Source organism: Cervus canadensis, chromosome 20, assembly GCF_019320065.1.
Source record: "Cervus canadensis isolate Bull #8, Minnesota chromosome 20, ASM1932006v1, whole genome shotgun sequence".
Classification (NCBI taxonomy): Eukaryota; Metazoa; Chordata; class Mammalia; order Artiodactyla; family Cervidae; genus Cervus; species Cervus canadensis.
The window spans coordinates 13886191-13907752 of NC_057405.1; the positions used below are offsets into that span (position 1 = coordinate 13886191).

At 39.3% G+C, this 21562-nt stretch overlaps 1 protein-coding gene and 1 long non-coding RNA gene across 5 annotated transcripts; one reads left to right on the plus strand and one right to left on the minus strand.

Annotated features, from left to right (window-relative positions):
- Nucleotides 1–569: 569 nt before the first annotated feature.
- On the minus strand, nucleotides 570–12776 carry LOC122422749. Its single transcript, XR_006263947.1, has 3 exons — nucleotides 12164–12776; nucleotides 4887–5003; nucleotides 570–760 (listed from the first exon to the last, which is right to left on the minus strand). It is a non-coding gene; the product is annotated as an uncharacterized LOC122422749 (long non-coding RNA).
- Nucleotides 12777–12912: 136 nt separating this feature from the next.
- Nucleotides 12913–21253, plus strand: PTP4A1 (protein tyrosine phosphatase 4A1). 4 transcript variants are annotated; one of them, XM_043439375.1, is made up of 6 exons: nucleotides 12913–13114; nucleotides 15981–16529; nucleotides 17735–17827; nucleotides 18118–18248; nucleotides 19084–19158; nucleotides 19885–21253. In XM_043439375.1, the coding sequence occupies exons 2-6, from the start codon at nucleotides 16425–16427 to the stop codon at nucleotides 20063–20065; spliced, it is 585 nt and encodes a 194-aa protein (XP_043295310.1). In that variant the 5' UTR covers nucleotides 12913–13114; nucleotides 15981–16424; the 3' UTR covers nucleotides 20066–21253. The 4 variants fall into 4 exon arrangements, with proteins under 4 accessions (XP_043295310.1, XP_043295307.1, XP_043295309.1 ...); XM_043439372.1 differs by having other exon boundaries at nucleotides 12916–13114; nucleotides 19881–21253; XM_043439374.1 differs by having other exon boundaries at nucleotides 12916–13114; nucleotides 15984–16529; nucleotides 19881–21253.
- The last annotated feature ends 309 nt before the right edge of the window (nucleotides 21254–21562 follow it).

Below are 21562 nucleotides of genomic sequence, written 5' to 3' on the forward strand. Positions count from 1 at the left end.
AATCTGTTCTTAAATAACTATCATTACCAATGATTCGTCAGCACCTTCAGTATATGTAGCAATTCCTCACCAGTCAACAGAACACATGCCACATTCTTTTCAAACTTTAATACTAATTAACATCCTTTGGTAAAATAGGCAAGACAAAGGAAAACTTTCCTTAAATTTTTAAAAAGTTAACCCCATCTTCAAGTACACATTTTGGCAAATCTAAAATCTTAATCACACTAATAGAACAACTAAAAATTATTATAAAGAATTTGCTTTAGGTGCCATGTTAAGTTTTTTCTCAGACCATAACTCCTCTCTGCCTTACAGTGCACCAAAGGGAGGATGGCGCCAATGGGGAAGTCAAGTCTAGAATTCTCTGTGCAAATTCAGTCAGTTCAGCTGCGCAGTCGTGTCCGACTCTGTGACGCCATGGACTGCAGGACGCCAGGCTTCACTGTTCATCAGCAACTCCTGGAGCTTACTCAAACTCATGTCCATCGAGTCGGTGATGCCATTCAACCATCTCATCCTCTGTCGTCCCCTTCTCCTCCCTTTAATCTTTTCCAGCATCAAGGTTTTTTACAATGAGTCAGTTCTTCTAATCAGTTCTTCGAATCAGTTCTTCAAAACTCGAAAGTATTGGAGTTTCAGCCATCAGTCCTTCCAATGAATATTCAGGACTGATTTCAGGACTGATTTCCTGAATCTGTACTCAATAATTTATTTCTGAGTCACTGATACTACTTGTGAGTTCTTTTGTCTTGTTATTCTTTATAAGGAATAAAAAGTAAGATTATTCTAAACAGTCATGTAAAACTAAGATATTAATAATCTTTTAGGAAAAATACTCAAATATATCAATAACAATCAAAAAAGATAGTAAACAATCTGTCTTTGATACTATCCAAGATAAGCCAGCCTGCTATCATGACTTTCTTGATTTCACATTCTAACCTCATTATCTGCTGCTAGATCCTATTTTTTGGGTTCTGTGTCCTCCCAACCACCAGCAATGTCATCTAAACATCTTTAAATCAAGCATGAAGCAATACCACAAAATATGGAATTGTTTATTAAATATTATGTGCCAAGTAATGTGTTAGGCACAGGGAAATTAATAGGACCTAGCTTCTGCCTTGGAAAGTTTCATGGGGTATGAGACAGACAGATGGAGTTTACAAAATTGGCTATCATAATGCAATGAATGCTTCAATAGAGGTATGCACAAGATACCGTGGAAGCACAGGGAAGGGGGTACCTACATCGATATGCAACCAGGAAAACTTCATAAGCTAATTAATTGTAGAGTTTTAGGGGACGTGGAAAGAGAACATTTCAGGTAAAAGGAACTGCAGACCATGCCATGAGAAAGCATGGCAAACATTTTGGAAACCACAATTTATTTCAAAGACTAGAGAGGAACAGTAGAGAAGGAAGTAGCACTGGGAAGTCAAAGGCATAATTTAGAGAGTCTTAAGTGTCAGCTAATTTGGACTTTCTCTATAAGTTAATAGAGGGCCACTGAAAAATTCTAAGTAGGAGAAAGACAAGATCAGATTAGCTTTTCTTAAAAAGACATTGAATTTTTTAAAAATACAGGATGGATCAGATGGAGACAAGACTAGCAGTCATTGAATCAAGCTATTTCAGTACATCTTAGCATAAATTGTTAAAGGGATGAATGAAGGAAGGGAGAACAAATGAAGGAAGCTTGACAGTAAAAAGTGGAGGGAGAGGACCACTTTCTGAGATTTTTAGTAGACAGACGCTATAGAAATCGGCAGCCAATTATAATTGAAGTAATCCTTCAGCAATCCAAGTCTCTGCCCCAACTAGTAATGCTGAAGAAGCTGAAGTTGATTGGCTCTATGAAGACCTACAAGACCTTCTAAAACCAACACCAAAAAATGATGTCCTTTTCATCATAGGGGACTAGAATGCAAAAGTAGGAAGTCAAGAGACACCTGGAGTAACAGACAAATCTGGCTTTGGAGTACAGAATGAAGCAGGGAAAAGGCTAAAAGAGTTTTGCCAGGAGAACGCACTGGTCATACCAAACACCCTCTTCCAACAACACAAGAAAACAACTCTACACATGGACATCACCAGATGATCAATACCAAAATCAGATTGATTATATTCTTTGCATCCAAAGATGGAAAAGCTCTATACAGTCAGCAAAAACAAGACTGGAAGCTGACTGTGGCTCAGATCATAAACTCCTTATTGCCAAATTCAGACTTAAATTGAAGAAAGTAGGGAAAACCACTAGACCATTCAGGTATGACCTAAATCAAATCCCTTATGATTATACAGTGGAAGTGACAGATTCGAGTGATTAGATCTGATAGACAGAATGCCTGAAGAACTGTGGACAGAGGTTCGTGACATCATACAGTAGGATATGATCAAAACCATCCCCAAGAAAAGAAATGCAAAAAGGCAAAATGGTTGTCTGAGGAGGCCTTAAAAATAGCTGAAAAAAGAGAAGCTAAAGGCAAAGGATAAAAGGAAAGATATACCCACTTAAATGCAGAGTTCCAAAGAATTGCAAGGAGGGATAAGAAAGCCTTCCTCAGTGATCAATGCAAAGAAATAGAGGAAAACAATAGGATGGGAAAGACTAGAGACCTTCAAAGAAAATTAGAGATAGCAAGGGAATATTTCATGCAAAGATGGGCACAATAAAGGACAGAAATGGTATGGACCTAAAAGGAACAGATGATATTAAAAAGAGGTGGCAAGAATACATAGAAAAACTAAACAAAAAAGATCTTCATGACCCAGATAATCATGATGGTGTGATCTCTCACCTTGAGCCAGACATGCTAGAATGGGCAGTCAAGTGGACCTTAGGAAGCATCACTACCAACAATGCTGGTGGAGGTGATAAAATTCCAGTTAAGCTATTTCAAATTCTAAAAGATGACTCTATGAAAGTACTGCACTCAATATGCCAGCAAATTAGGAAAACTCAGCAGTGGCCACAGAACTGGAAAAGTTTAGTTATCACTCCAGTTCCAAAGAAGGGCAATGCCAAAGAATGTTCAAACTGCCTCACAATTGCACTCATCTCACATGCTAGCAAAGTAATGATCAAAATTCTCCAAACCAGGCATTAACAATACATGAACTGTGCACTTCCAGATGTTCAAGCTGGATTTAGAACAGGCAGAGGAACCAGAGATCAAATTGCCAACATCCATTGCATCATAGAAAAAGCAAGAGAATTCCAGAAAAACATCTACTTTTGCTTTACTGATTATGCCAAAGCCTTTGACTGTGTGGATCACAACAAACTGCGGGAAATTCGAGAGATGGGAATACACCTTACCTGCCTCCTGAGAAATCTGTATACATGTAAAGAAGCAACAGTTAGAATCAGACATGGAACAACAGACTGGTTCAGAATTGGCAAAGGAGTACAGCAAGGCTGTATATTGTCACCCTGCTCATTTAACTTATATGCAGAGTACATCATGCGAAATGCCAGGATGGATGAAGCAGAAGCTGGAATAAAGATTGCTGGGAGAAATATCCATAACCTCAGATATGCAGATGCCACCACCTTTGTGGCAGAAAGCAAAGAAGAGCTAAAGAACCTCTTGATGAAAGTGAAAGAGGAGAGTGAAAAAGTTGGCTTAAAGCTCAACATTCAAAAAGCAAAGGTCTTGGCACCCGGTCCCATCACTCTATAGCAAATAGATGGGGAAATAGTAGAAACAGTGGCTGACTTTATTTTGGGGGGCTCCAAAATCACTGCAGATGGTGACTGTAGCCGTGAAATTAAAAGACACCTACTCCATGGGAGAAAAGTTATGACCAACCTAGACAGCATATTAAAAACCAGAGACAATACTTTGCTGACGAAGTTCTGTCTAGTCAAAGGTATGGCTTTTCCAGTAGCCATATATAGATATAAGAGTTGGATTATAAAGAAGCCTGAGCACTGAAGAATTGATGCTTTTAACTGTGGTGTTGGAGAAGACGCTTGAGAAACTCACAGACTGCAAGATCAAACCAGTCAATCCTAAAGGAAATCAGTCCTGAATATTCATTGGAAAGTCTGATGCTGAAGCTGAAACTCCCAACAGTTTGGCCACCTTCATCAGATGCAAAGAACTGATTCCTTGGAAAAGACCCTGATGCTGGGAAAGATTGAAGGCAGGACGAGAAGGGGACAACAGAGGATGAGATGGTAGGATAGGCTGATTTGATGGACATGCATTCCAGGAGTTAGTGATGGACAGGGAAGCCTGGTGTGCTGCAGTCCATGGTGTCGCAAAGAGTCAGACACGACTGAGCGACTGAACTGAACTATAAGTGAATAGAAGGAAGGAGGCTAGCATGACTGCCAGGTTTCTGGCTGGGGCATCTGATGGCCTGAGACAAAAGTCACTGGTATCAAGACAACAAAACAAAAACAACTGTCTCATAGGGAAGGGAGATTATTGACTCAGCTTTGGCCATGAATTATGAGGTACTTGGAGTTCATACCATGAAAATATGTATATGGTACTCAAGACAGAAGTCTACTGGAAGCACAGGTAATGTTTGGAAGTTGAAACCAAAGAAATCTTCTAAATGACTCTGAGACTGTAGAGTATAAGAGTATACCAGAGAAAAAATAATAAATATCCTTAAACATATCAACACTTGGAAATTAGGAAGACAGGGAGAGATAAACCAGGATCCCCCAGAGTGGTAGATGAAACAAGAGGGTTTCAAAAAAAAATAAAGAATGTGTTTTCTCATCTGCCAAGTAGGTTGTCAGATAATGCTCATAAAGTGTTTATCACAAAGCCTGTCCATAGAGCAGGATGATGGGCTTTGGACAAGACATATCCAAGATAGTAAGACTCTATGGCAATGTGAGGTTAGATGGTTTTGCTCACCTCTGTTCCCTTTCTCATTGGCAAGAACACTGGAGAGAAGAGACGTTGATCATTGATATTCACAATGTCCATCAGTGAGGAATTAACCAGTGGAATTTCATCAAAATCAATTCAGGTCTACAAATAACATGTTAATGAAGAAAAATATATTTTATTAATTTACTCATTTTAATTGGAGGCTAATTACTTCTTATAACTATAAATACTCCTCTGTAACAACTTTTCGAAGCCATTTAAAATTAATTGAAAGGATCATATGACATGTAAACATCAGGAACTTGTATAGAGTTATTTGGGGAAGCAACAGTGCATAAAACTATTCAACAGAATTCCATTTCCATCATTACTTGTGAAAAATAGTGAACTTACTTTACACAATGAATACTAAATATAAGCAGAAGGGCTTAAATAGCAGTAGAAAGTTAATCTGGGTTAAAGAATACATTTCCCGAAGACTATAAGTCTGTAAGTTTGTTGTTGACATACTTTTCCTCGCTGTCATCTGATGCTGTAAATATTAATAACATTTTCAGTTTCCTTTTTAACTCTATGGAAGTGTGCTGCAGTAACTCTAAGATGTCCTGACTGGCACAGACCCATATATCCCTAAACATATTTATATATTTGTAAAACCACAATCATAGTTCTTAAAGCTTATTAAAGGAATCTGAGAAATAGTATGAATGGTTTCTTTCCTCTTGATGACAGCAACCCAGGATGGACAGACGAGGAATAAATAATATTGTCAGGTATCAGTCACCAATCATTTTGGTACCAGGGATTGATTCCATGGAAGGCAATTTTCTGCCAGAGAGTAGAGGGGTGGTGGTGGTGTGGGGATGATTCAAGTGCATACATTTATTGATTTTGTTGAGCAGGATGCAGAGTTCAGGCAGTAATGTGAATGATATAGAGTGGTTATAAATACAGACGAGGCTTCACTTGCTTGTCTGCCAATTGCCTCCTGCTGCGCAGCCTGGTTACTGGCCCTGCTGTGCAGAACTGGTACTGATCTGTGGTCTTGGGGTTGGGGCACCTGAGATCATGGAGCAGCCTCATGCATCAAAGACTAAAGGAAGGTACCCATAGCAATTATTTTCATTAAATAATCAATTTCCAAAGTTTTCAGCAGTATTTCTTAATAAGTGAATTAAAAATGAAAATTTCAAATACTTAAAAGTACCAGCTTAATTTATAAAATTCAATTCAATAGACATAAAGTTACCCTATCAAGTTGCTATAAAAGTTTTAAATATCTTTATACTTATCTTTTCTCAGACCAGCAACAAAGAGTGTGTAGGTTGGTTGGTTCTAGATTACCGACCAAACTTTGAGTAGGATTGGTCTAGAAAACAATTTCTCTTGAAATATTCATGAGAATGAGAAGAGGATGGAATTTCAGTAACTTATTACATAATCATATTTTGTGACTCCCTTTCACCAAACTCATAGAAGATAACGTATAGACCAGAACACAAACCAGCATGTTCACTGTATACAGATTTAGCGCCTCTTCCCTAGATAGTGTTGGATAAATACTGACAACCCTCAAATCTTTAGGCTCTACTGTTCTATATACCTGGTTATCATCTTGCTTCAGTTCTCATAATCTTCCTCCAGATGGATATAATAAAACTGATTTAATTTCTGCTTACAGTCACATTCCAATTTGACTTCTTACATAATACAAAAACTACCTTTGACTCAAGTTCTAGATGTTTCCAAATGTCAATCATACATTTACAAGTAATCTTTTGGTTTATAACCACAGATATGGTATATAGACACCCTCATTGTGGCAGAGTTTCTGGTGCAATTTTCTAAAGAATTTTTTAAGCAAAAAAGGGAAAAGGAAATGGAAAATTTCTTTTTATTTAAATTCTCAGGGATTTTCTCACTGGTTGGACATTATATTCCTACAAGTGATGGCAAATAAGTTCACCTTAAAAGTAAATTATAATGGGATTAATTCCCTGGGAACATGGATTCAGAAAAAGATGGTTGTTATATTTTGACAACTGGAGTCAGATTAGGATAACCTGGTGCCTCCATCTCTACTGCAGAGATTATAACAAGGCTACAGATCTATCAGAACAACCTCTTCTGGGACAAATTCTAGCTCCGTTTCAAATTGCCACACAAATGTCCCTTCCTCTCTTTCTTTTTTTGTAATGACTATTTATTAATACATGTATCACATATGTTCACAATAGCAATGCATCTTGTTGGCATATGAGACAGAGGCATTATTTTTTAAGATCTTTTTAAAATATTTTGACTTTTGTTCCCCCTTCAGTAGTCATCATATAATGAAATGTTCCAGATTTCTTCCACGTAAATAACATTTCAGACATTCATTTTCTGAAAATAGTCCCTGAGATTCAGAAAATATTAAGAATATTGGCTATGACTTAAATCCGCTAAGTGTTCATTTGCTATTCCCCACCCCCAACAATAAGTGGTTGTAACACTGCTGACATTTATTTCTAAACTTGTATTTTTACAATGTTGTAGTTTTGTAGTTGTACCAATTATAACTTGTACCCTTTTTTCATTTAATATTACCAAGTATTTTCTTCATTAATTAAACTGGTTAATTCCTAACAGACATTGTGAAAAAATATGTCAAATATAGATATCTCAAGTGATATCACCTACTATATGTTCATTTTTTTTAACCAATTCTTATCTCAGAGCCTGATTTTTTTCTAAGTTCAAGAAAAAATGCAAATGTGTCTAGCACAGATTGGAAAACAATGAGCACAATACATTTTAGCTTTTCTAATATAGTTATCAGGACTTCGTTCTATGAATACTTAAAATATACAACTTTTGGGCATTTCCACATATCTATATCCCTGAAATATTCAGAAATAGTGCCTTTCTCCAAGCATAATTTGAGGATCTTTCTTTTATGCTTATTATTTACTCTTTACAAAGTTGCCAGTGAAAATGGACATGTGAATTATGAAACATGTCAGTGTGCCTACAAAGTTCAGCACCATAGGATAAAGTAAAATAGACTTTTACTGGTCTTATATTGGAGAAAGTGAAAGTGTTAGTCGTTCAGTCATGCCGACTCTTCACGACCCCATGGACTGCTGCCCATCAGGCTCCTCTGTCCATGGGATTTTCCAGGCAAGGATACTGGAGTGGGTAGTTATTTCCTTCTCCAGGGGACCTTCCCGACCCAGGGGTCAAACTCAGGTCTCCTACACTGCAGGCAGATTCTTTACCGACTGAGCTACCAGGAAGCCCAAAGAAATGGCAACCCGTATATATTATTCACTTAGTAACTTTTTTTCTCTTTCCTCATTTGTATATAAATTCCATTGGAGGTAGATATAATGTTTATATTGTCCATCATAAGATAGCAGAGTGCCTGGCATAGGCTAGGCATTTTAACAAGTGAAGAGGAGGAAGGGAGGCCAAAGCTATGAGGGTAAGGGTGCATGCAGTGAAAACCCCAGGCAGCCAAGGACAAAAACCCAGTGAACACCATCATTAAAGGGACTGAGAAAAAAGTAGAAGCCTGCATAGAAAATTTAGGAAGACAGGGAATGGGATACCCAAAAGGATTTCTGGAGGGAAAGTAACCTAATCATATCCAGATAAATTGGATATCTACTGTATTAATGTGTCAGAGGACTCCAGAAATACATTACACGATAACTATCTTAAGTAGAAGAAACTTTCCTTCTTACATAAGGTTGACCCTAGTAATGCTGCTTGAGTCACTGTCTGCCTGGATTATCTGCACTCTAAATGCCAACTCTTTAAATTAAGCCTGTCAAGGGACAATTTTGCCATAACATGCATAACAAACCTTTAAAATTTATTTACACTCCATTCCTTTTCTCTGGCCAAATTAAATTCTCCTTTTCTAAGCTATTTTTGCCTCACTTCAGACTGTGGCATAATTCAACATGTCCTAAACAGTTACATGGAGACTGTGGTCCTCCTGATTTCCAAAAATTCTCAAATGATCTAAACATAAGAAGAATTTTCTTAGGTTAGTCCAGATACCAGTATGTGAATCAGTCATAAGAATGACACGGTATGAAAATGCTATGAAGAGTTATAGGTTCACAGTAAGTCCTTTATTCAGTATCCCAAGGAAACACTTCCTTCCAGTAGGGAAATAGAAATATTCTTTTTGTTAATCTGTCACATCAGAATATGCATGCTGAACCTCCACAGGAGTAAATATTCATTACATTAAGAGGCAGGGTTTCAAATGTGAAAACAGTTTCATCTGATTTGAAGACTTACCTAAGTAACTTGAGTGTCTGTACTCAAGCTGATTAAAGTTAGACATAAAAGGGCAGAATATGGACATAATAGAGATCTACTAAAGAGAACTATTTCTTAAAATAGTTTTAAGAGGTTTTTTGAAAACTGCCTTAAGTCAATTTTACAGAGAAAAAAATACCTCTAATGATTGGCCTTGATGACTTAATAAAACATTCATTTCTGATCCAGCAGGATTCTTTTATCTAAACATATTTATATTTTTAGCAATCACCTGACAGTTTCCATGTCTGACTGGGTCAAAATATAATAGCCGAAGTATAGGAACTAGCCTATACAGACTTTGAACTTGAAAGGCTTGTAATAAGCTTAATTGCTTGCTGGAAATTTCTGTGACTAAAAATTGCATAGAAATCATGATGCATCACTGTTGTTTGGTTATTATTTATCTAGCATATTTAAAAGACTTGAAATCCTCATCCCAAGAAAAATCATACTTTAAATATGAGACTTATTTTGTGAAATACAAATATTGAATCATTTCATATACTTGAAGCTAATATAATGTTATATGTCAATCATACCTCAATTAAAAATAATAAACACACAAAATATATAGCTATTAAAAAGACAACAAAACTTTAAGTCAATAACTTAGGGGAAGAAGACTGTCATTTTCTAACACAGAGCATGCTTTAAACAACATTCACACACTGAAAATTATATGTTCACAGAAATTTAAGTATACTATCCATTTTTAACATTTTTTAAAACGAATCACACAAGAAGATTCATTTTACATATAAAACAGGCTGTTCCATAACAGAAAAAAAGAAAATAAACTGTTACAATGTTAACAGGAGCCATGGTTGTATCCCTGAACTTTTAGGACACTTCTTTTAAGTTTGAGGATATACTTAAGACTGCCATCTTTACTGGTATCCAGACATCCACAGGGATATTTGCCTCTATTAAATACACTTGGTACATCATACCTTTCAATATAGTAATTTTTCTAGGTTGTTGTCATCACATTTGATCTATCATTGCAATGGCAATACTCTTGCTTTTTTTTTTTTTAAATCAGACTTCATTACAGCCTCAATCTACCATTCAAGGCCCTAATAAATCCAAGAAGAAAGAAGAGTTGAAATCCTCCAATTTTTATATATCTGGTATAAGTGGAATCAATGATTCCTTTCCAGGAGATCTGCCACCCTGTAAACAACTCCCTGCTCTTCTTCTTGTTTTTGCTCATTTGTAGTCTTTTGCAGTGTTTCATCTTCCATAAGGCTTTTCCTCAATGCTCTTATAGTCTCCTTTACCTCCCAAATGTTGGCGTTTGCATTTTAGACATGCTAAAGAAGTCCTACCTACCATGATGAGTTCAAGGACACATGTTTTGCTGAGAAAAGTATTAGTAACTGCTACATGGGCATTCTGTTCAGCTGGAGAAGTCCTCCTCCATCTTAGGGCTTCTTTCTGGAGCATTGCCTTTTCAGAGGTATTACCTTACTTCTGGATGTCTGGACCACTATTTGCAAGCCTGTTCGCTCAGTCTGAACACTGCTTTAACAAGTTCGGGTGCTGATGTTCCAAGTGCAAATCTATAGTGGTAGGTGAGAAGTACTCTGACCACAGGAGCCTCCTAAGCAATGACAGGATGGACCACTGGTCTCTAAGTAGTTTTAATCAGCAGCTTAAAACTACTGGGCTCAGTATAGCGCACATGCTTAGCAGTGAACCGTAACACCACAGGACACATATAACCATGGCAGCTGCCAAAGTGGCAGGCCCATGACTACTCTGAGAAAACTCAGTGAGCTGGTGAGCAAGATCACATTTATTAATATATCTTGTTTCAAGTTTTGTTTTTTTCTTAAGGGCAAAAACATCTAGTTTCTCATCTGTGTCTTTTCCAAGTAGAACAAGATGGCACCGCATAGGAGAGGCCAAGACCACACACTCACTGATCCCCCCCCAAAGCTGATTAGTCCACTTGTGAGTCTGAGCCCAGCTTTTAGAGCTTGATGAGCAACAGCTAACTGGATATTTCGTGTCAGCACTGCTTGTGATAATTAATTACAGGATCTGGCTCACAAGGCTCAACTTGTATCACAAGTTCTACAAGAAAACTGGTTAATACTGATTTGGCTCTGCTTGGCTAAATTTATGTATCATCCCACCAAATTCAGTTGTTTAAAAGCTCTCACTCTTCCAAGTAGCGTCACTGTGCGGACAAACTTTTGGATGGAGAGTCGCCGACTGACCGTGTTTTTTTAACCACACTCTTGGAAATGTCGCTTAAGTATTTTAATCACTATGGTGTTAACTCTGCCCATGATACATCGCCAATACTTTCAGTGGGCCATTAAATAATTTACATTTGTCAAATGCCTTTTACCATATAAAAGTTTTAAATTTTTATGAAACTAAAGGGCATTATTGCCTCAAGGTCTTTGATTTTTCCTGACTTAGATGGAGTCAAAAGTTTCCAAGGCAGGCAATTTCTTTAAAATGAAGACAATTTGATTTTGGTTCTTCTAAAACCTTGCCTGACCCAAATCTCTTTATTGAAAGCACTTACTTTATTTATAGAGTATATGTTTATTAAAAAGTTGAATAACTATGCAAGCACAGTTTCTAAGTAGACGCTCTAATAAATCCTAAAATGCGTCTGTACACTGACTAAGAAAAAATGTGATCCCTAAAATCGCTCCAATCTACGCTCAATGAAAACAGCAAACAAAAGGCCTCAATGTTAGTAGAAAACCAAGTTCTTCGGAGCAGGTAAAACTCCGGTTTACTTCTAGAAAGCAGAGGAAAAAGTTTTCAGATTATAAGTGACAGAGCTGCCCTTGTGTAATAGAACAATGGTGACAAGGCTTTACTTCTTAATGGGTCTCAGTTAGGAAGAGAGTGAAAGAGTTCTGAAAACGAACAAAAAGGAAAGCTTTAGCTTTGACGCAAACAATTATATCAATCCTTAACCAAACCGAAAGTTGATTTTTAGAACGCTGCCTAACCTTTCATGATCCGTGACAACACGTCAAATGAGCAGAGGTACAAAGGACGCGTGCGATTTCCAAATGCCACGCTCGAGCCAACAGCAGTTGCCCGCATGCGTCGTGTGAACGCGCGACTAAAGAAGCCTGTGGGGAGCAGGAGCGTTTATGTGCATCCAAGGCATTCTCCAGTCTCCTGTGGGTTGCTCGCTGAATCACGCCTGTCCTGCTCGAGAGCGCCCGCTCCGGCTCACCCGCGGTCAGGGCCGCGGAGCCAGCAGAACCATTGTCTCGCGATGGGGGTCTCGGGGCGCGGTGCCCGGGAAAACCGCAGGCAGAGCGAACTGTGGTCTGACTCTCAGCAAAAGGAGCCCGGGCCGGGACTGCGGCTCGGTGCCGGCCCCGCGGGCACTGCGTGCTGAGCCGAGGCCAGCTTCAGGCCTGCTCCGGTGACGAGGCTGTCCTCATCCCTCTGGGGTTTTAGTGAGGCGGTTGAGCGTCTCCTCCCGCTCCCGGCCTCCCCTCCAGCTCCCAGTCTCCCTCCCGCGCCCTTCCCGGACCTCTCCGCCCAACCCCTGCCGGCCAGCGCTCCGCCAGCGGCCGCCACCATTCACCAACCGGCTCACGCCGGTAGCCGCCGCCGCGCCGTGACGTCCCCGGGACCGGACTTCCGCCCTTGTCGCCGGCGCTCGGCCTGGAGCCTGGCTGCGATTGGTCACCGGTGCGCGCACGTCACGCCACGTATATGACGCAAGGGCGCCGCGGCGCGCACATTGGCTGCCTGGGCTGCGGGCGGCGAGGCTGCGCGCTCTTCCCCGGGCCGCTCACTGCAGAGCCGACTCCGGTGCCGCCGCCGCCCGCGAAGCCGCCGCCGCCGCACGACGCCCGCCACCGCCCCTGCCCCGCCGCCGCCTCCGCCTCGGGACCGGCTGTATGGTTAGGCCACAATCTTCAATGAGTAGACATATTCCTGTGAGTACGCACGCCCCGCGCCGCCGCCTTTGTTAACAGCCCGGCGCCCGCCCGCGTCCCGGCCCGAGGCCCGGCGGCGGGCGGGGCGCCCGGCGGCACAGAAGCCGCTTTGTGACTGCCGCCGGCCCTGACGTCCGGCGGGCCGGTCGGCGCCCCAGGCCCCTTTGTTTGCCGCGGGGCCCGGCAGCGGGGACGTGGCCCGGGCGGGGCGCGGGCTGCGCGTCAGTGCTGCGGGCGCGCCCCCGGACCCGGCGGGCGGGCGAAGCGGCGCTCGCGGACCGGGCCGGGACTCCGGCGCGGGCCGGCGGGACTCGGCCTGTGCGGCCATCCTGCGCTCCGCGGCCGCGACCGGCGCTCGGACAAAATGGCCTCGGCGCCGGCGCCGGACTGAAGGCGCGGCGCGGACCCGTGATCCAGGCCGCGCGGCCCCGCCAGGTGAGCCGCCCGCCCCGCCCGTGCGGCGGGAGCAAGTCCGGGCTTGTCGCCGCCCCGAAGCGGGGCGGGCCGGCCGGAGAGGAGCGGCCAGCCTTAGAGCCTTGGGAGCGGCTGGCACGCTCCGCTCCGGCCTCGAGCGACTCACGGCGCTGTAATCTGGGCCCTTCGGGTTGTTCTTGAAACTCGTCTTGTTGCTTCTGGTCGTCTTGTGGTACCGTGGCCAACCAGACCATAATGAGGTTGAGCTCCCGCCCGTGGAAGTCTCTAGTATTACACGAGTACAAAGGTGTTTGCACGGTGGTCTGGCACCGTTGATTTCTTGAGATTCAGATTATGAGCCTTCTTTTTTTTGGCTTTAAGGAGATCCTTGTGGGATCTTAGTTTCCCGATCAGGGGTTGAACCCTTGGCAGTGAGAGCGCAGAGCTTCCCTGGTAACTCAGCTAGTAAAGAATCCTCCTGCAACGCGTATCCTCGGTTCGATTCTTGGGTCGGGAAGATCCCCTGGAGAAGGATAGGTTACCCACTCCAGTATTTTCGGGCTTCCCTGGTGGCTCGGACTGTAAAGAATCCGCCTGCAATGTGGGAGACCTGGGTTGGGAAGTTACCCTGGAGGTGGAGGGCATGGCAACCCACTCCGGTGTTTTTGCTTGGAGAATCCCCATGGATGGAGGAACATGGCGGGCAAATGGTCCGTGGAGTCGCAAAGAGTCGGACACAACAGAGCGGCTAAACACACAGCACAGTGAGAGCGCGTAGTCCTAACCACTTGAAGCGCTAGGAAATTCCCATCCTGTGACCCTTTTTATATGAATTTTTGTGTGATGGCAGTGAAAAAGTTGAAGACAAGAATGCTAGATCATTTTCAGGAGTAAGCAGCATTTTATACATGCATTATTCCAGGGGCATTATATAAAGTTGTGGCACAAACTCTCCAATTAACCATTTGTCAAATAGTTAGAGATGTATTGCTTTGACTCTGCAATATGACAAATTTCTGCGCAGACATTGCTGCCATTTCTTTCTGTGATTTCTCCTTAAACAGCCTACTTGGAAAAGATATGGCCAGACTCAGCAGGAACGGGAATTTTAGCTGTTAAATATGGAAATCAGTGGTGTGCAATACTGTCTCTATAAAACAGCTTTCAATTGAAAGAGGGTAGCACTTGGAAATCAGAATACTGAGATAAGAGCCCTTGACCTTAACAGCTTTGCAGATTACTTTAATTCACTGTCATTGGAAAGGTGCCAGAATAAACTGTTCATTCTAAGGAAGTAGTATAAAGATTTTATTAGGTAATTTATCCCCGAGAATACCTGTAAAGTGTTTGAGGAAGTGACTGGCTCTTAGTCCTCTTGTTAACCTGCTACTAATATTTTTTCAGTCCTGTTTACTTTCCACCACACAAGTTCCTTATAAACCACTTGGAAGAAGATTAATGTCAACATCAGTGCTTTTCCTGTATATATTCTGAAAATATCTTGTGAACATTCATATTATGTTTGATGCTAGCATAAAATTCATTTAGGTCTTTAAGGGGAACTTGGGAAAAGTATAATTGGTAACAGTTAACTTGCTTTTTGAGACCTGGGGACAAAATGTAAGGTAATTCACACCACCCCACGACCAGTTCCCCTTGACACCAGTTCCCCTTGATTACCACCCCAGGAAGTGGCAACACACACTGGTATTCTTGTCTGTAAAATCACATGGAGAGAGGAGCCTGAAGAACTAGTCAATGGGGCTGCAGAGTCAGACACAATTTAGTGACTAAACAACACTTTTCTTTGGATTGGATTTCAGTTTAAGATGGGATTAGTGAAATTTTAATTTTAAAATACAAGAGTATTGCAATTATGAACATCATTTTTATAGTTATAAATGGAAGTTCTATGTATGTGTATGTAGTGTGCTTATATTTCAACTTCCAGAGACTCAGATGAGGGGTAACTGTTAAAGGGAAACACTAAGTTAATAGGTTGTGAAGGAATGAATGGGGCAGTATATATGGTAGCATTTTGAAAACCAGTTTCTTTTCTTTTAATGTATTGACCAATATAGTGAATTTTTGTAATATGTAAAAATATTTTGGCAGTTGGAAAAATCAATATAGAAAGTTGTGCACAATAGTTTATAACAGTGTAAAGCAAATAGCCAAGGAGTAGTTAATAGAAGAATGTATATAAGGGATATTCACCAACTGTAACAGTGATACTCTTTGAGCGGTATTTGTATTGGATCAGTAATTTCAATTTAAAGTAATCTTTGCTTATTGACTTAATCTGTAGTCACCCTTGTATTTTTGTGGTTCAAGGGAAAGTTAAAAAATTAGCTTGGGCCTGAATTTGAAAAGATAGCTATGCACTTAAATACTGTAAAAACATAACATGTTCCTTTTGAATTGAAAACAGTGTTTTCTCTCTTTTAAACAGCAGTTCTGTGGTGTTCTCGGTCACACATTTATGGAGTTTCTGAAGGGCAGTGGAGATTACTGCCAGGCACAGCACGACCTCTATGCAGACAAGTGAACTGCAGAAATTCATTACTGCTCAACCAAGAAGCCCCCGTAAGACTGGTTAACCTGGACACAGAAGAGTTGAATTGAAATCCACAGAGCATTTTTTTTACAAGAGTTCTGATCTGGATGGGGTAAACCTCAGTGCACTTCCTTTCTATTGCCTCAGTATTACTGGATTGAAGAATTGCTGCTTCTTGTTAAGAGGTTCATTCATTCATTACTCCCAACTTCATACTTAAAAGCACTGAGAATTTCAAGTGGAGTATATTGAAGTTGACTGCGTTTCTTTGCATCATTTCTGTATTCAATTTTTTAAATTCTTTCATATCCCTATTGAGTGTTTTTTAACTAAATTAACATGGCTCGAATGAACCGCCCAGCTCCTGTGGAAGTTACGTACAGGAACATGAGATTTCTTATTACACACAACCCAACTAATGCAACGTTAAGCAAATTTATAGAGGTAAGTTTTGATGCTTTTTAATAGCTTAAACTGATTGTAGTTTAATAGTGGAGCTTTTATATAGCAGTATTTTGAAAATTGTGAGGTGGTCGATGACTATAGCTTCAACTCCCAGAAATATCAGTCTTCTCTAGGTTAGAGGTGAATTTTATACGTTTTTGAGAAGGCCATGTACTTGAAATAGATTAGGTTTATAAGTTAATATCTAATTCTTCATGCCTCACAGTTTTCTTAATTTAAATTTATATGTGGACTGTTACCTGTGGCTGTTGCTTATAAAGTTGTTGGAAGGAGGCCCACTTTGTGTGTTTTTTACGTTTTCTAAGCATAATGGCTGACAACTATAAACCAAAGTTAGTTTATGTCTTGGCCCTCTTTTGATGCTTAGGATACAATTTTCAGCTACTGATTTAATTCTGTTTCTGGTGGTTGCTAGATAGTCAAAACTGTCTCACTGCTTAACCTCTTTGAATGACAGAAAGGATTGTAATGCTGAATAATTCATTTGTATGCATATATGCATTTTATTTTATAAATATCTATAGATAATCAGAAATAAAAAATAGACCTCCCAGATCATAGAAGTACTTTTAATTTTTATTATCATCTATGTATTTTTTAAATGCCAAGTGTTATAATTAGTAATAATACATTGAGTTTTAACACCTGTAATCTTAAATGGTGGGAGGTTTAACACTGCATTTTTGAGATTTTAGATTCTTTAAATATATTTTTAAGGCTCTAAACTATACACTATATGCTGCAAATGAGAAGAAGTTTAAAGAATTAATATATGTGAAGTCAGATGACTTTGTCATAAGTGATTCCTTTGGTTCCTCAGTGGCTTCTGATCCTCTTGTCAGTGCCTCAGCCAGCCAGTGTTGCCATGACTGTAAACAACTTCAGTATATGAAGGGTCATGGACTTTTTTTAACTTAAAATTTATTAAAAATATGTGGTTTAACATTCCTGTTCAGTACTATTTCAGTATAGTCATTTAAAGCAAAAGACTGCTTCTCTTTTAAACATATATGATTTTCTATTAACCAACAATACCTATTAGAGAGATGATCAAAATGACAAACTGTGAGCAAGAATAATATGATTATTTTACCATCCCATCCTCTAGAGCCCATTAAAAATAAGAACAAAACAAAAGAATAACATTTATATAAACCCTTTGCTGTTTCCATGTTTTTATCCAGGAACTTAAGAAGTATGGAGTTACCACAATCGTAAGAGTATGTGAAGCAACTTATGACACTACTCTTGTGGAGAAAGAAGGCATCCATGTTCTCGTAAGTGTTTAATGGTTCCTCTGTGTCTATAGTACCATGCTGCAAGTTTAAGTTGTTATAAAATTATAGTCTTAGTTTCCAAATAAAGGTGAAAGCTGACCAGAGATTTGAAGTAATAAAAGATTTTCGTAAAGATTCAGCATTTATTTGCATTTCATTGACTGTGGGGTTTCATAAAGAAGCACTTATTAAAGATAAAATGCTTTTGGAAACATTTCGGTATTAGAATTTTAGAATTATTAATGTGGTATTTATATTAAAAATCTAAAATGTATATTCTTTTGTCTTAGGATTGGCCTTTTGATGATGGCGCACCACCATCTAACCAAATTGTTGATGATTGGTTAAGTCTTGTGAAGATTAAGTTTCGTGAAGACCCTGGTTGTTGTATTGCTGTTCATTGTGTTGCAGGCCTTGGCAGGTAAGAGAATTTCTTAAACTCATTTAATGATGTCAATCTTAATTCTCAGTGAAAGCTTCATTTTTGACTCCTGTAAAGACACTCACGAGTTTGTGAATCAATTTGCTTTGTTGGCTTACTGAAAATAGGTGAGTGTAACAGAGTAACTATTCCAGTACATTTGAAACTGACGAGTGCTATTGCTAAAATTTATACTTGCTTCTGTGGGCAGAATTGCTTAATTATGTGTTCTAAGCTGTACCTACAGTCACTGTCCAAGCTTACTGGGAAAATCACTAAGATGGTTTTGCATTGAATGTGGTATATTTTTGCATCCTGATGCAGTAGGAACTCATTACCCAGTAGTGCCAAAATACATGTGTCCATATTATTACCAATGCCCTCGGCCCCTGCTGCCCCCAGAAAGTCCTAGTGGAGGAGGGTGAAATGAAACAACATGGCCCTGCAGAGGTGGGCATGCAGCTGTGTCTCAGTCTAATTGATCATGAAACAAAGCAAATTTTTCTAGAAGATCTTTAAGTGGAAAGTATTTTTCACTGCTAGGAACTTAAGAAAATATTGTCAGCATTTATCAAGATACTGCTCTCCAGTAATGTAAGTTTTAATTTCTAGACTTATTTGTGTTAGTTTATATAGTTACTAGTTTTCTTTTTGGTTATAGATGAAAACCTGGATTTGATGTGAAAGTGATATTTTATTAATGTCCAACGTTTTCTATAAATACTAAAAGGAAGTGTGGCATAAATAAATAGTGGCTTTGGATTGGGGAATGTTTGGAGTATTGAATTTTCCAGGATTTGACTTTGAAAAATAATATATCAAAAATTCTTCCTAGAGCTCCAGTGCTTGTTGCCCTAGCATTAATTGAAGGTGGAATGAAATATGAAGATGCAGTACAGTTCATAAGACAGTATGTATTTAATAAGTTCTTTTCATTTGCACTTTCTATTTCCTCATTGAATGTTGATGAATTTAAATATATTAATACTATGAGAGCAATTTGTTTCTAAGAGCCTATTTGGCCATTTTGTTCATTCTTGAGATAGTATTAACACCAGGAAATACCTTTCCCGTTCATATAGATGTTCATATTATAAAAATTCTAATCCAGTAATCTGTGAATTACTGATTTACTTTAAATTCTTGATGAGGTGGTTTATTTGCCTTTTTATTGAGGTGTAATTTATATAGAGTAAAATGCATAGATCTCAGAGATAGATGAATTGACCATAACAGCCAAATAAAATAGCTACTCAATGCAGTGTAGAGAATATTTTGGTGATTCTAGAAAATGCCCTCATGCTCTTTGTAGTCACCTTCGCAGCCACCAGAGGCAATCTCTTTCAGCCGCCTATTACAGTAAACTAGTTTTGCCTTTTCTTGGACTTTATATGAATGGATTCTTAAGTTTTGACTATTTTAATCACCACCACCCCAAACATTTAGCAAATTAACTTTTTACAGCTCTTTTCCCCTTTACACATGTTGCCAGTCCATGTTTCTCCATTAAGTCACAATTTAATAATCAGAAGGTAAATTGCTACAAAAAAGGTGATAATTGCCTTCTATGGAACAGTAAATGTTAATATGCTCAAGGACTTTGCTTTAATTACTTCCTTTGTTTTCCTCTAGAAAGCGACGAGGAGCTTTTAACAGCAAGCAACTTTTGTATTTGGAGAAGTATCGTCCTAAAATGCGGCTGCGCTTCAAAGACTCCAATGGGCATAGAAACAACTGTTGCGTTCAGTAAAACCAGGGTGCATGATGCCATTGCTTGGAAGTGGAACCTGAGACACGATGGAATTTGTCATACATAGCAGATAGCCCAGTTGACTTGGTGAATAAGTCTGATGAAGCTTCCATAGGAGTGTTGAAAAGCAGTTTTACCAGGCCACAGGCCTGGCAGAATTGCAGTCTCTGTTCAGGTTATGATCAACCTATTTGAATACTAGTAAAGAATTCTTGCTGTTCAGCATTAATATGTGCTTATAATTTGTACCAGTTGACCTTTCCTGAAATCATGCAGTATCGAGTCATGTCATTAAATCTGTTTCCATGCCAGAATCTTACCAATACGTAAGAAATTTAGAAAGACTAGGTGCCAAAATACCCAGCACAATACTTGTATATTTTTAGTATCATATAGAACAAATCCCAGGAACTATGAACACTCTGGACCTTATGTGGTTTATTCCTTGCATCATTTCAAACATAGTAGGGCCTATGAGGTTTGTTTGCTCACAATATGTTTACATCTCCCACATTCATACCAGTATGCATCAGATTTGCTCCCTTTTTAATTAACCAAGTCTTACAGTGATTATTTAATATCTTTCTATAAATCTCATTTTATGTTGTAGAAGGCCTCCATTTTGAAAATCTACATTGTACAGAAGCACATGTCTTTAATGTCTCCAGACAAAAGCCTTACAGTTCATTTTAATGTTTGCACTTTGGGGTGCAACTTACAGGGAGGGCCTGAAAAAAGAATGGGAGGGGGCTATTAAGTATTTTTAGTAAAATGTTGCCTTTGTCTTGTGCAGAACATGTAGAATATGCGCTTTAATTTAGTAAATATTTTTTTAAAAGGTAGAAATACTTTGTTACTGTAACTAAAATAATTCTTAATCAAAATTTCTGAAATTCTTGTAATTTTTTTTCATACTTACTGAAGTTGTTTACCGACTTAGTTTTGTTTGAAGTGTGATTCCCAGCCTCTCGGAAAAAAAAAAGTGGGTTTCTGCTAATGAATTGAGCAGACATTTAATATTTTATATACCTTTTGAGCTGTGTAACTTAATATTTGGATACTTGACAATTTGTTTTATTATGTAATTGATAAAATGGTGATGTGTATTAACGTTAGCTCAACCATATATTTATACTGTCCGGGAACAAGTGGTTATAGTTCTGTGGGAGAAATAATTTGTCAGTGTTCACCAGCTTGTAAGAATCTAGTGCAAGAGCTTAAACATTAAATAAATGATGATATGCGTTTATCGTCACTGAAGTTGTTTTGCTTCTCATTAACTTACTTTGTAGGACACCATGTGAAAGAATTGCTCTTAGTGCCATTTGAAGTGTGGATTTTGTTTAACAAATGAAGGATTAAACGAAGTTGACATGATAAGTTCCTTGCAGACACAATTAGGGAACTTTAATGAAAGTGCTTTCCATTATACACTTTTTAAGGTTTAGATAACTTTGGACCAATGACCCAATTCTGTACTGAGGAGAAACGAGTAGAGGAAGGCCATGATTTGAAGCGCAGTTCCATCAACCAAGTGGTTTTGTGCAGCTTACCTTCTGGGCAT